Source organism: Dreissena polymorpha, chromosome 2 (genome assembly GCF_020536995.1).
Source record: "Dreissena polymorpha isolate Duluth1 chromosome 2, UMN_Dpol_1.0, whole genome shotgun sequence".
NCBI classification, from domain to species: domain Eukaryota; kingdom Metazoa; phylum Mollusca; class Bivalvia; order Myida; family Dreissenidae; genus Dreissena; species Dreissena polymorpha.
In genome coordinates, this window is record NC_068356.1 from 5,677,549 (window position 1) to 5,694,052 (window position 16,504).

Below are 16,504 nucleotides of genomic sequence, written 5' to 3' on the forward strand. Positions count from 1 at the left end.
TAATCTGGCAAGGTCAATCGGACAAGTCATTGAAGTTACACTTTAAGATTGGATATTTCTTTTCTTGGCATATGCCAATCTAATATTAACAGACTCATACCCAGACCAGTTTGCCATCAACTTGACATGTAAAACATGTTACATCCAATTTTCCTAGCAAAAGGTAAGATGTTGTGAGTGTTTTCATTTGTTTGCTTATTTTATTGTAGAATGGGAAAATTTGATGAAAAATCAAGTCTTGATATAATATCTTTGTACAAAATCGAAAATTCAACTAAGCAGAATAAATTTTCTACACCAGGATGTAATGGTATAGTTATTTCGCAAAATCAGGTGAATTATAGAGATTAGATCCTACGAAATTGGATGTTTTTCATATAGTGAAATTAAGGAACGTGATGAAACAAGAGAAACTTATAAGTTGTTTATTGTGACATTGATTTCATTAGAAAAACAATAAGCTCTAATCAAAATGTTTCTAGTGCGGACATTCATAAGAAATTGACAGAAGAAGATGCAACATTTAGTTTGAAAACCACTAAATGTGCTATCAAACTTGCTGGGTTTACAATTGTAACGCCAAGGATGCACAGATAGTAAATGAGGAAAATAAGGAAAAATAAGGTGGTACCAAAAGCTTTCTTTGAAAAACACCTAGCAGTGAATGACTTGTTTGACGACGTCATATTTACCAATGTGTCCTCGATTCAGTTTAACTCCAACAAACTGACAAACATGCTGACCAGTCCTAAACATTCAGTAAACATGTGTATGCCTAAACATGAACATTTATTGAAGTTACACGTTTGGGCAGGAATAAGTAGGAAAAGGCAAACAAGTATCACAATTTTTGACAGCATTATGGACTCAACAGGACAACAACCCAAAACATTGTTCACGAGTAAACAATCCAAAATGGCCACTCCAGAGTTCAGACCTGGGCAATGGTTTAATCCTACCAAATGGTTTGGAATCAGCTTAAGCGCCATGTGTCAAAAAATGAACTGAGAACATGTTCATGCCATCGCATTCTTCTGGGAAAATAAATGACTGTAGATCAGGAAAGCATACACATAGACCATTAATTTTAGACAAAGTTGTGTCCATTTGCATTAGAATGAATGGAAGTGTGACATGTGACACACCAAATTGAATTTTCAGACACAAGTCTTAAAGGGCAAGTAAATTCAGTACTTTCAAACCCTTCTGGACACTGTAAAGATACATGTGCTAAAGCTTCAATGCCTGATCTCTAGGTTTCTTAAGTGATTAACTGCTAAAATATGAAACTCTAAATATGTAGTTATTTTAATGCAGGCTTTAATTGGCCATTAATTGGGAAAACGCTGTACATACACTGAGATTGGCTGAAACACACTTTGGCTTAGTATCAAGTGATTAGTCTTCAATATCACAAGTGTAATACATTGAATTATATGTATGTTTTATTTTCAATGAAACAGCATAGAAAAATAGCTGGAGATGAGTTGCAATGTTTGTTCAAGTGCATTCATTTCCTACAACTTGTGTCTAAACAAGCACAGTGTAACCCTACAGATCCTCTGCCAGAGCTGCCTGAGTGCGGTCTTGAACTTTCTGTCTGTGGCCATGTAAATGAAGGGGTTGACGAGGGAGTGCATGTAGTAGAGGACTGCTAGGATGTCTTCATACACCCAGGGCTCTATGCAGTGACACCACACGTCCACAACAATAGCTACGTTATATGGAGCAAACATTATAATGAAACAGAAAATCACAATGGTAATGGTCCCAAACAGTTTGCAGTACTGAAGTCTTTTCTTCTTCTTGCCGTTGCTCACACTTTTAATGCTGTTTTTTCTGTTCATATGATCCAATCGAAGGGTGTCCAGTCGCGTTTGGTTGACTTTCAAAGACTGGGTCCTTTTAACTGGCATGTTGTTACCCTTGTTTGATTTAAGTTTTAATGAAGTTGCACGGGGGAAGGAATATGCTCTTGGCTTTCTAGTTATAACACATTCAGTTTTGTTTGGTGTTTCTTTTTCCTTCAGAATGTTTTCATAAATAACGTCCATAATGACAATGCCATTTTTATGATCTTTCTCAGAAGATTCACATTTTTCACATTTTAATTGCTCAAAAGACTTATTATTATTCTGTGGTCCATTAAATGATGTTTCTTTGTCATGTTCATTGTAATTTGTACTTTGAGGATCACATTTTAATTCAGAAGTGTAACACCCATCTGTTGTACAGTTTGAGAGTTCAGTATTTTCTTCAGCAGCTAGTGGTGATTTTGCTGGAGGACATGGCTTTTCAATTTTATGATTTTTGCTCCTTGAATGTATGGAGTCTGAGTCTGTATCAGACGTATATGTGAATGTGTGAGGCAGGTGAGTAATCTTCTTGATATGTCTGCTCGCAATACAGATGATTTTTGAGCTTGTGAAGCAAAGGACAACAAATGGAATGAAGAAACTTATAATAGCGGATGGAATAACATAGGCATCAGTCATGACAAAGAGGCAAGTATTGATGGTGTTATTAATGTACAGGAAGTGGTCTTTGAAATTGTCGTCTGTTCCTACTTCTGTTACTAATGAGATAATGGCAAAAATAAACACACAAATCCAAACTGCACAAATTAGTATCACAGCAAGCCGTCTCGTCATCTTTTCAAAGTAGTGTATGGAGTAGGTGATATAGATGTATTTGTCAATGGACACTAGCATAATGGAATATGCTGATATTGTGCTGAAAGCAATGTCAGCGAAGGTAAAGAATTCACAAGTGATCTGGCTGAAAGGCCAGGTGCCATGGTACTCCCAGATTGTGTTCAGTGGCACCACGGTCACTGATATTAGAAGGTCTATCACAGCTAAGTTCATCACAAACCAGTAGGACGTCTGCTGTCGCAGTTTGGGCGTGCTCATGATGGTTGCTATGGAGAGCAGGTTGCCAAAGAACATTATAACATTCATTAGACCCATAAAAGGAACCAGGAAGGACTTGGCAGCAGTCCACTCATGGTCACCTGCATCCTTACGCAATATATACTCGCGGCTATTGAAGTCCATGGCTAGCTTCTAGAAATACTAATCCAGTAATTGCTATGAAGATGCTTCTGGGTTAATTACGTAGCAAGACCAATGTATGCTCCTGGATTATGTTTCCTCACAATGTAATGGCTGGGGAGTTGGAAGTTATGGTGTCTCATTGTCATTGAAGCTCGGATTACCTGAAGAGACAAGTGTTATTGATTAGTAAGAAATAACATAAGAATGAAAACTCAAGAAAAGAAGCTGTTGAACAGCTTGCATATTTAAATCAATTAATATAGATATATTTAAAAAGTTTCAATTTGTTGAGTTAACCCCAGCAGCGAGCAAGTGCACCATGTCCAGGAGGACACGTCCACTCTTAACTTTTAAAGTTTTAATTTGATCCTCATGAAACTAATGCTGATAATGTTGGTGGACTATCTCATTCCACTTTGATAACCAACCAGTGAGTCATAAACACTATCCCGTTACGTTAACCAACCAGTGAGTCAGAAGCCCTATCCTGTTACGTTAACCAACCAGTGAGTTAGAAGCCCTATCCTGTTATGTTAACCAACCAGTGAGTCAGAAGCCCTATTCTGTTACGTTAACCAACAAGTGAGTCAGAAGCCCTATCCTGTTACGTTAACAAACAAGTGAGTCAGAAGCCCTATCATGTTACGTTAACCAACCAGTGAGTCAGAAGCCCTATCCTGTTATGTTAACCAACCAGTGAGTCAGAAGCCCTATCCTGTTATGTTAACCAACCAGTGAGTCAGAAGCACTATCATGTTACATTAACCAACCAGTGAGTCAGAAGCTCTATCCTGTTAAGTTAACCAACCAGTGAGTCAAAAGCCCTATCCTGTTATGTTAACCAACCAGTGAGTCAGAAGCACTATCATGTTACATTAACCAATCAGTGAGTCAAAAGCACTATCATGTTACGTTAACCAACCAGTGAGTCAGAAGCCTTATCCTGTTAAGTTAACCAACCAGTGAGTCAGAAGCACTATCATGGTACGTTAACCAACGAGTGAGTCAGAAGCGCTATCCTGTAACGTTTACCAACCAGTGAGTCAGAAGCCCTATCCTGTAACAGTAACCAACCAGTGAGTCAGAAGCCCTATCCTGTTACGTTAACCAACCAGTGAGTCAGAAGCCCTATCCTGTTACGTTAACCAACCAGTGAGTTAGAAGCTCTATCATGTAACGTTAACCAACCAGTGAGTCAGAAGCACTATCCTGGTACGTTAACCAACGAGTGAGTCAGAAGCACATTCATGGTATGTTAACCAACAAGTGAGTCCGAAGCACTATCATATGTTACGTTAACCAACCAGTGAGTCAGAAGCACTATCATGGTATGTTAACCAACCAGTGAGCTAGAAGCACTATCAAGTTACGTTAAACAACCAGTGAGTCAGAAGCACTATCCTGTTACGTTAATCAACCAGTGAGTCAGAAGCACTATCCTGTTACGTTAACCAACCAGTGAGCCAAAAGCACTATCCTGTTACTTTAACCAACCAATGATCCAGAAGCACTATCATGGTACTTTAACCAACCAGTGAGCCAGAAGCACTATCATGGTACTTTTACCAACCAGTGAGTCAGAAGCCCTATCCTGTTACTTGAACAAACCAGTGAGCCAGAAGCACTATTATGTTATGTTAACCAACTAGTGAGTCAGAAGCACTATCCTGGTATGTTAACCAACTAGGGAGTCAGAAGCACTATCCTGTTACGTTAACCAACCAGTGAGTCAGAAGCACTATCCTGTTATGTTTACCAACCAGTGAGCCAGAAGCACTATCCTGTTACTTTAACCAACCAGTGAGCCAGAAGCACTATCATGGTACTTTAACCAACCAGTGAGCCAGAAGCACTATCATGGTACGTTAACCAACCAGTGAGTCAGAAGCACTATCCTGTTACTTTAACAAACCAGTGAGCCAGAAGCACTATCGTGTTACATTTACCAACCAGTGAGTCAGAAGCACTATCCTGTTACGTTAACCAACCAGTGAGCCAGAAGCACTATCATGTTACATTAACCAACCAGTGAGTTAGAAGCACTATCATGTTATGTTAATCAACCAGTGAGTCAGAAGCGCTATCCTATAATTTTTACCAACCAGTGAGTCAGAAGCAATATCATGTTATGTTAACCAACCAGTGAGCCAGAAGCACTATCATGTTACGTTAACCAACCAGTGAGTCAGAAGCCCTATCCTGTTACTTTAACCAACCAGTGAGCCAGAAGCACTATCATGGTACGTTAACCAACCAGTGAGTCAGAAGCACTATCATGTTATGTTAATCAACCAGTGAGTCAGAAGCGCTATCCTATAATTTTTACCAACCAGTGAGTCAGAAGCAATATCATGTTATGTTAACCAACCAGTGAGCCAGAAGCACTATCATGTTACATTAACCAACCAGTGAGTCAGAAGCCCTCTCCTGTTACTTTAACCAACCAGTGAGTTAGAAGCACTATCATATGTAACGTTAACCAACCAATGAGTCAAAAGCGATATCCTGTTACGTTAACCAAACAGTGAGTCAGAAGCCCTATCCTGTTACGTTAACCAACCAGTGAGTCAGAAGCCCTATCCTGTTACGTTAACCAACCAGTGAGCCAGAAGCACTATCATGTTACATTAACCAACCAGTGAGTTAGAAGCAATATCATGTTATGTTAACCAACCAGTGAGTCAGAAGCACTATCCTGTTATGTAAACCAACCAGTGAGTCAGAAGCGTTATCCTGTTACGTTAGCTAACATATATGAGCTGTGTCATGCGAAAATGACTTATGCCATATATGGCCAGTGTAGCTGCAGACCAGCTTGCTCCCTCGTGCAGTCTGTCAGGAGCTTTGCTGTCAGCATATGGCATGAGACACAATTTTGCATGAGGCAGGCCATAATATATTTTGATATTTGATGCGTGTTCTTGAATATTGTGTATTCTTTTAGAAGGGCTGACACTGTGACTGACCAACATTACCATAGATTATTGATGAGAGTGTAAGTTGCATTTTTCATTTCTGTACCTACATTAATCAACAATAATGATAATGTTTTAATTTTCATGGAATATGCAACAATCTGTTATACATTCTTTCAATATTATGCAAATAAATTGCAAGAACATGAATGTGTGGTACATCTCTGGCAAAACTTATTAGAACCATGTTCATTTTATCGCAAGGACTCAAAGTCCTTAAGTAATTGTACCGTTTGTCTGTCTTTCTTTAATGCTATTAACTTGAAACTTCATGGATGGATAGCAATGAGGAAAAATGCACAAGAACTGTGAATCTGCACTTTATAGGAAAGGATTTGTTGCCCTATGTTAAGTTGTTCATACTCTGTTATTTTGCCTGGAATGTAATTCTTAAAAAAAATATGGGTACTGGAACATTTTTGTACAATAGATATCTTTCTGAATAATGGAGTGCACAAGAACTTTTTCTTAGCTCATAATTATTGGTGCAGTTATCTACATTTCGGCGCTGTCGTTCTCAAACCTCATAGCTAAAAAATGCCAACTTTTCCGGAGAGAAAAAAACGTCACATTTTTTTATAACGATGTTTTAGACATTGAAATTCTGTTAAAATACCAAACAAATGAAGCTGCAAAATACGGTATAAGCCGTAGACGCGTTAGTCATACTGATAAGTCATACTGATATTCAGAAATGGTAGCTACGGTATTTTGTAACTACAGTTTTGTCATTTTAATGAGGTACGACAGTTCGTTCTGATAGGAAACCTCGTAGCTGCAAATATTAAAAGGTTTTTGTCAAATTTGTCCAAACAAAATGATGTACCTATAGGCGAAATGACGTCGCTACGACTTTTCGCCGGAAAAAAAGCCAACAATTAAGCTACAACATTTCGTCACTTGGCTTTTTTAAGGGCTCTGATTGGCGTAGAGCTACGAGATATAGCACAAAACACGCGCCAGCCTTCATATATTCCGAAAAGACGAAAAAAAAATTGAAAATTTTGGAGCTAAGAGGTTTTAGAACAACAGCGATGATTTGTTAATTGTTTAATAGAGATCAAAAGCACTGATAGTCAAGGCTTTACATCTCTGTCAAATCAGTATGTAGGGGTATAATCACTTACAGTGATAGCTCTAGTTTGCATTCGTTAGTGACATTATGATACATGTTAGTTAGTATCAAAATAATATGCATAGAATGGTGTATTAAAATGCTGTATATGAGTGTGACAGGTTGAACAAATATGCTGGTTTGTGGGGTAACAGACGGGAGGCGGAAAACTACAACGGGCGAGGCATGGTATGGTATTGCGCAAGGGGGGGTTAGAGCGTTAGGGTTTGGGTTAGTGTTAGGGGTCGGGTTAGGGTTTGGGTTAGCCTAAACCCAACCCTAACCCGACCCCTAATCCTAAGCCTTACCCTAACCTTTTTTGGGGTTATCACCCCTGACCATGCCTCGCCCGTTGTAGTTTTCCGCCTCCCAATTGTGTTACAGGGACTTTTGTTATAGCCCCCTGTACACAAGAAAGTTGTGAGAAGGGGTGTACTTGTTTGAGGTCGCTCATCAGACTGTCGTTTGTGAAATCGGCTGGTCAATACTTGCACATCTTGAAAACTGTTAAAAGATATCAAATTGATGGTAGATAAATCTTATTGGGGGAAATTACACTGCACAAGAGACAAAACTCTTGCTTTAATATTTTGAGTAATATTTTCCTTTGCTAATTTATTACATTTAAATTTGAATGGGGCATATCTTTCAAACAATATGAGGTATCAACTTAATATTTCATGCCTTTATGGGAAACCAGTTTTCAAACTAAACGCATTCCCTTTGACAAAGCTGCATGACTGGAGTGTATTCCAGGCAAGACAATGACAGTTCTAGTTTTTCAAATCCTGCCACTACTGAAATAGAAAATGATTACCTCATGTATTTTTGATTCATTGTCTTTCATTTGCCGCATATTTTTGCCTAGCACTTTACCCAAAAAACACAAATGTTACAGTCCTCTGACTGTTTTTAGATTGCACGTTTTCTATTTCGAAAAGTTTTAGGCTCAGCGGCGTGAAATTTTATATTCCAATTTACTGGACGCTAACAAAGGTAAGCTAAAGTGAAAAGCCGGGTTAAACAGCTACGTCGAAAAAGAAAGCTAAGACATGGCATGAGTTTATCCTGGTGCACTTACACAATGGAACCAAGGTAGGTGCCAGCAGGATTTGTTCAAGGCATTATATTTGCTGGGAACCAATAAGGGACTTGTATTTGGGATGTTGCTGGGTAATGTTGGGGCCTCTTGTATATAACTATGCTGGTTGGCTGCTTAAATATAGCAAATGTTAACCTGGTGCGGAAATCAAGTTGTTTTGAAGTTGACTAGAATAAATTATGTCATATAGTTTTGTTATATGATGTTGCCTGTTTAACACTAGGTCTTATCAGCATTAGCCATGAAACATGGGCATACACATCTAAATTAAATTGTACACACATGTTTTAAGATACAAGTAATATCTAAAGGTCCTTTTTTAAGATAAGTTAAGTCTGTCTGTTGGAACGTATAATTTATGCTAAATAGCAGGCATCTCAAATATATACATATTTAGACTTATATGTTCTACAATATGGGTCATTAAGTGTATTAATATGACTTAATTTCGAAGGAGGAATACTGTAATAATTGGGCTTCTGTCTATTTTATAATTTAATTATATTCCACAAATCTTGCATCAACACTTATATACAAGCTGTTTCAGTGATAAAGTAGCTCGTGACCAGACTGCTAAATGCACAGGCAAATCTAGCGGTACGGTATGGCGTAAGACCCATTTTGCATACACACCTAAATACATACATAAACAGGTGCACCAGGAAATTTGAGCATACAGAAAATTAAAGGGACTTATTCACAGGCACTTGTATTTTTGAAACATATCATTAAATATGTTTGCTAACTAATGTATAATGTTTTGCATAGTCTTAACTACTAAAAACAAGAAAAGTAGAGGAATAAAAAATATCGCCATTCCCAGTATTTTAACCCAGGACCTCCAGCCGTAAAAGCTTGTTCCCTACCACTGTAACTCGCAAGATTTAGGATTTGTCAGCAAGTTATAAGAGCTTTGTTTGTAACTACACATATTTGCTAAATTATCAATGACAAGAAATATCTTTAATATACGGCGTTGATTGTAGTCGGTGTTTATGAACGATCAAAAGTTATATCTACGAGATCAGAAATAGAGAATGCCTTTTTTCTGCGCAGTTCTTTTAGCTGCATGACATGCAAATCTATTATGGAGTGTTGAGCCAGATTTCGTGGCTTATTTTGCTTTATTAGATATTATTACTCAGATATCTATATTTAAAAAATAGAAAAACACAAGAAGCATGAAAATAAATGAAAGCATATAGGTCAGCCGGCAATACTCGAATTTTATTCGATTCCATATTAAATAGTATCGTGAATCATCGTGCTCATGCTTAATCTATTGATCTAAATTGATAAATATTTCTAATTAAATTAATCAAAATTTGTCCTTATCGTGCAATTGTTGAAAACGCATTGAAAATCTATCATTGACATGGCATTATGATATCAGCCGAATATCTTTATGTAGTATCTTTCTGAATAAAATAAACTTCAAGTGCACATAGTTTATGGGATAGCGTTTATATAACAATTTCTGTAACTGACCGCAAACTGACCTTGATACCTTGCAGGTTGGAATGCAATGCATTTAAGTGAGGTAAAGTTTATGGGATAGCTTTTATATAACAATTTCTGTAACTGACCGCAAACTGACCTTAATACCTTGCAGATTGGAATGCAATGCATTAAAGTGAGGTTACAATTCCACTGCTGGAAGTCGGCTTGTTTAAAGCTTTAAACAGTTACGTGCGTAATGGTCAATTTTGAATTAAAAAAAAAATATTTTCGTGGAAGCGTATATCAGGTTACTGAACAATAATACTTATATGATCTAAAATTTATGTGTGCACAGAAAGCAATATCGTAGTTATTACCAAAATAAGAACACAGCCTTTAAGTACAAAATGTTAACACTCTGGCGTTGACATTCTTCTAAATATAAAGACATTCTTCTAAATATAAAGGAGCACACACTCTGTATTGATGTTGAGAATTGAGTGTGAAACTGCTCTATCTCTCAAACCTTATCATTAGAGATACAATCGTTTCATGCTGAATACACAGTTAACATTGTTGCTAAACAAACTGTAGTATCCCTTTTCATACCCTATACTTCAAAAAAGTCGTTGGAATAACATATTAATGTTAATGTGAAATCTGTTTGTAGATAGCACATTTTCTACTGCGATAAGTTTCAGGCCTACCGGCGGGAAATTTTATATTCAAATTGAGCGGTCGCTTTCAAAGGTCAGACAAAGGTGAAAAGCTGGCATATACAGCTGCGCGGAAAAAGCATTACAGAGGCTTTATTTTTCAACGATTTCAAATGATTTTCCATTAATGAACCAAGATTTTTAACATTCGTCTTTAACAGCTGTATTATTTAGCTTGCTTAAACATAATTTATATATATTTTTTTTTTAATGAATAACAATTATTTAGAAAAAATGACCAAACTGTCAATGATCCCTTTAATATTAAACTATATGCCGTTTCAACAAATTTACAGAAAAAACATAATGGATAAAATGTATGTTAATTTTTATATACGTCATTAATGCTGGGGTTCTACTGACAAAAGATATTATTATTGTCAAAACGCATCATCGCTATTAATACCTATTAAAATAAAATTAAATATAACATAACAATTTATATTGCCTGTCACAAAGTGAGTTCTTCAATTTACCAATTATAGATGTCTGTTTTTGATTTCAATCTGTTTAGAAATTTTTTTTATCAAATGACAAAAACAGGTTTGAGGCAGTTTGATTTATAATCATTAACACTACAAGTATACCTCAAATCAATTTAATAAAAAATTATTGTACGTTATTAAATAGTTTGAGATAAATTAATAATTATATAATAATAATTATTATTATTATCATAACTTTACTTTATAATTATTATTATTATAAATAATAAGATTTGTATTATCATGAATGTCATCATTATATTTTTTATAAGTATTACTACTTCTGTTATTTTATGCAATTGATACACACATTCGTACGTATTTACGTAACTGATGGTATTTGTTCTGAACAATATTATATTCTTTTTTCTAATTTATTTACAGTTTACTATATGTACAGTACGTTTTACATGTAATTTAATTGCAGTGTGTTTTTTAGGTCAAATTATGGCCCAATTATCAATACCAAAAAGTATATATTTTATTTTTCCAAAATGATAGCCTTTAATTCCCTATTGAGAATTCCAAAATATTTATTTTTAATTTTTAAATAAATTACAGGATTTAGTTCATCTTACTATCAAGCTCAATAATTTAAACCTAAGTAAGTATAATATTTAAAATACTTTCATTCTCAATTTTAAAGAATTTTTAGGAAAAATCAACACCAATTTCCCAGCACGATTTTTGCCCAATCCAAAGAGCGCTGGTCTGATTTTCGACATGGTGAAAAAAATAATGTAAGTGTTTATATAAAATTGATACACAAAAAACTGAATCTCAGAATTTAATGCATAAAATGATGTAACACTTATTTTCTCTTTTATTAAGTAGGCTCATATAATTGAATGCATTCTTCCTGAATACTTTAAACAAAACCTATACGTTTTTGCATTATCATCATGAAACTCTATAGCAGTATATTTTAAAGGATGGAAATAAAGATAAAGCTCAGTTTTCCAGAAAGTTTCTCTTTTTAAATTCTAGAGTAATGTCTGATCAGGTGACAATGTATGACTCGGGAGGGTTCTTGTTTATATTAAAGATTTAATTAAATATATTTCGAGGTTTTTAACAATACTTACGTTTGTTTTATAAATAATCCACAGCTTTTTACTATTTCAGATCAACAGGTGATTAAGACAATATCTGCATTTATTAATCATTCCCTATTTAAATGTTGTAATAGCCCAGTATCTAGTAACACCTGCTTTGTCCCACAACAATCCTGTTCTGGAGATGCAGTACCTAAAACTAAGAAAATACTCTGGTTTTGTCAGGCGATGCACTTCACTGAGATGTATAAGAGATAATTTAAGTTTTGTTCTTTTTGATCATTTTCAGAACTTAATATCCCCCTATGTTATTTCTGAGTCATTTCTTTCATGCATGTTTTTTTTCACGTACACTCACACGTTACAGTCCAAATGTATTTCGTTTCCTTTTTGAACTGATTGATTTCATTTGATGCAAAGACATGTCTCTGAAGGATTTTGTAATTTACTGTTCCCATCATTTGGATACCGAACCAGTATTATTAAGATCATGGTTTACGACTGTCAAATGGCTACTTTATTTGAAGTACTCAAGTTTTCACTTTGTTGATGAAGTTATTTTTAGACATGAACGTTATAAATTTAAAGATAACCAGTACCCTATGATTGTTCTTTGATCAATACTAGTGAAACAACGTCTTGGCATGGTTACAAATATTGTGGCCTAAGTGTTTGTCAAAGGCATGTATTTTGAGGTTGGAATATCATTTCATATTACAAAAAGAATTTATTTAAATTCGAATTAATATAATATGCAAATGTGAGTGCTTATTTATGGCTTTATGGCATGTTTAAGGACTGTCAAAACTGAAGTTGAAAGATAAAAACTGAGGCTGGCAGACAAGAGCAGTTTATTCAGGTTGATGTTTTATACCGAATGATCTATGTACCAACATTTCCACTTAATGGCATTTTTAGAAGTTACTTTCTGTATACACATTACAACTTTTTTTTCAAAGAATTTTCTGTTAATCCAATTTTTGGTCCATGATAATGTGTCCAATGAATGAATAACAATTTGCTTTTACTGACCACTGCAATATAAATGAATGACCGGTCATCTCATTTATTGGATTACAAATATCTACTGAATGATATGATGATTTATCTTGTTGATTCATGTGTAACATCAGTTGTGGACTAATGTATACCTTTATAACCAGTCAACATTTGTAATCAAATAATTGCAGCACTCAAAGGCATGCAGTCTATATAATCTCCAGCAACATTCATGCTGTAACTTTCACATGATTTGTTATGAGTCATAAAATCGTGATTTTTATTCATGATTGCTTATCTGTCATGTAAAATCATGATGTCCTTTCGACGCTTGAAAGTTACGACATTTGACAATTAATAAATATAATTGCACTGTATTTACACAGAGTCTAAATTAAGTCATGATGGCATTGCCTTGGGATAAAACGTGATCACATCGTTTTAACACATTGTACCAGATGTACATATATAACTAGTCTTAAATACATCGTTGTATATAACATTTAATTAAGATTTAGAAAACCTGAAAAAGAGATCTCTGTTGGTGAACAATTTTTGTTTGTGGACTAGATATTTATGGGTTGATTTATTTGAGGGATGTTTTGATGTTTAGGAAGATGGAACGCGGCTTTAGAAAGTAGGAAATGAAAAATTTGCTTTTGCACATAATTTATTAGCAATAAATCAGAACTTCTTTGAGGAGTATTTGTGTTCGCAAAGGTAGAAGGGTGTCTGTCCTTTAAGATATTTACCACTCTTGAGATAACTTTGAAGATGAAAAGAAAAAATCATTGATACCCGCTGATACAAAGTTCCTTGTAAATTCTTCTTCAAAGTATTAGAGCAATGTGTCCTGGAGTTTAGAGTGCGCAAATACATGAGTTTATCAGTGGCAAAGGAAACTGTGTCCTTTGATTCTGGTTTGATCTAAACATCATGCAAAGAACCCTTTGTGTTGGAATTCAGTCATAGGAATAAACAGAACAATAATAATGTATTTTATATTATTTTAGATTTTAAAGAACTTTTACCATCCATTTTATTGGAGCGAATACTGCATAGTTATTACACTTGTCAGAATTTGTGCAAAATTGGACACTGATAAATTGTAAGAGACTTCTTTTTTTGTAAAATTTGGGCCACACATGCAATTTGTTAGTATATCATGGATGTCTTTAAGTTTCTAAATGACCAGTGTTCAGACCAGATCAGACCAGAATGATGACATTTATTACCCCTTTGTAATCAAAAGCTTGAATGTAGATTTTCTGTTGGCTTAAAGTACATTATAATTTGTAAGATTTTTATGCTCCCCCATAATTTATTTTGGGGGGAGCATATAGTCGCCGCTTCGTCTGTCCGTGTGTGCATCTGTCTGTCTGTCTGTCTGTCTGTCTGTGCACAATTTTTGTATGGGCTATTTCTCAGCTACTAATGACCGGAATTCAATGAAACTTTTTGGAAGTTTCACTACCAAGAGGAGATGTGCATATTATCAGCGGGTTCTTGTCGGATGATTTTTCACAGAGTTTTGGCCCTTTGAAATTTTCCATTAACTGTACATATAGTGCAATTCTTGTCTGGGCTATTTCTCAGCAACTATTAAATGACCTGATTTCAATGAAACTTTATGGGAAGTTTCACTACCAAGAGGAGATGTGCATATTATCAGCGGGTTCTGGTCGGATGATTTTTCACAGAGTTTTGGCCCTTTGAAATTTTCCATTAACTGTACATATAGTGCAATTCTTGTCCGGGCTATTTCTCAGCAACTATTAAATGACCCGATTTCAATGAAACTTTATGGGAAGCTTCACTACCAAGAGGAGATGTGCATATTATCAGCGGGTTCTGGTCGGATGATTTTTCACAGAGTTAGGGCCCTTTGAAATTTTCTATAAAAAAATTCTTGGCTCCCCAACTACTGTGCCCTCAAGACGTTTCCTTTTATCTGAATATATAGTGCAATATCGTGACAATAAAACCCTTTGGGGAGCATCACCCGTCTCCGACGGTTTCTTGTTTATTCTCGATTGTTTGAACTGGTCATTGTTTCATCATAAAATCCAATCGGATTTCACTCATTGGTCAGACAAAATCAATAATCCTAAGGTAAGTTACCCTTTATATGTGAGTTTTTTTCAATTAATATTAAATTAAAGGGGCCTTTCCACAGAATTTGGCATGTAATGAGTTTGTCATTAAATGCTTTATATTGATAAATGTAAACATTAGATCTAAAAAGATCTAGTAAAAAAACAAGCTTAAAATTAAAGAAAGAAAAAAAGTAACCCTCAACTGGGCTCAAACCACCGACCCCTGGAGTAAAAGTCTATTGACCACTCAGCCATCTGTGCTCATACAATGAGCAATGCATTTATACTTTATATAAGCAATCCTTGTTGTATCACAAAATTGATGACAACAATCAAACTCTTCAAATTATTCAATCGTTTTGCGTTGCAACCTAATCTTCAGGTTTTTAATTCATCAAAAGATGCATATAATGGATATTTTATTGCATGGTTAATGTTCAGTATTACTGTTTCCTCACAAATATAATTACAATCAAAATTTGCGAATCTGAAACAATTTTATTTTATTTTGTAAATTTACCACAATGTGAAAAGGCCCCTTTAATGAACAACCTTCTGTGTTCCTTATTTAGATTCAAATTAATACTAGTATATCAGTTTTACAAGTGCAGTCTTCTTGAAGTCTTTCCAAAGGGGTCAAGGGCTTCCTCTCTGTTATTGACCATTGTTTATTACATTATTACGGCTAAAGCACCAAACAATATGAGTTTTATTGCACTTGACCTTTGTCAAAAAGCTTGATACACCAGTACTTTTCTAAACTGTTAGTTAACCATGAAGTTAGTAAATAAACGAAAAATTTGGTTTGATAAAGCATGAAAAAAGGGAAAGTATTTTCCATATGTGTTGGCTAATATCTTTGCTTCTCACATTAAACAGACTACATTTTTATAAAATAAATAATAATGTTTTTGTAAGCTCACTTTAAGCTTTTGTGATTACAGTGTTAATTGTTTTTTCCCCCATCCTGAGAATGGGGTTGGGATGTTTGGATTGGGGAATTATTTTGACTAAACTTGAGAAATTTAGTTGCCGTTTTTTCCCCTACAAATACCATCCAGTTGAGAATAAAAGTGTTTTGTCGCTATATTTTCTAAGGCTCAACATATAAAAGCTTTTGTAGGGAGATTTAAAAAAAGAAGGAACTTTAGATTGGGAATTATAGGTAGTCATTGGGTACTGCGAGTGCTCTTTAAGTATACTTCAAGTACATGGGGTACAGAAAGTATAATATACAGTACCCCTGAGTATGGGCCTTTATAGCCTTTAAGCTAATTTTCTGTATAAATGGTACATTGCAGTATAATAAAGAGTACTTTTAAGTAGTTCATTAGCCAACAAAGACCAATTGAGCCTCCCACACTAGGGTATTGTCTGCTAAAGTATACTAAAAAGTACCTGTATGTGGTACAGAAAATACTACCAATATTTAGGATAAAGTGTCTAAGAATTTCATAAACACAAAC

General features: G+C 35.1%; 1 protein-coding gene across 1 annotated transcript; it reads right to left on the minus strand.

Moving 5' to 3' along the window:
* Positions 1–1,427: 1,427 nt before the first annotated feature.
* Positions 1,428–12,492, minus strand: LOC127865689 (tyramine receptor tyra-2-like). The gene is made up of 2 exons (XM_052405631.1): positions 11,974–12,492; positions 1,428–3,217 (listed from the first exon to the last, which is right to left on the minus strand). The coding sequence occupies exon 2, from the start codon at positions 3,054–3,056 to the stop codon at positions 1,518–1,520; it is 1,539 nt and encodes a 512-aa protein (XP_052261591.1). The 5' UTR covers positions 3,057–3,217; positions 11,974–12,492; the 3' UTR covers positions 1,428–1,517.
* Positions 12,493–16,504: the final 4,012 nt, after the last annotated feature.

Bases quoted from the DNA above. Each gene is read 5' to 3' on its own strand.
- LOC127865689 (XM_052405631.1), bottom strand. From the start codon at position 3,056: ATGGACTTCAATAGCCGCGAGTATATATTGCGTAAGGATGCAGGTGAC.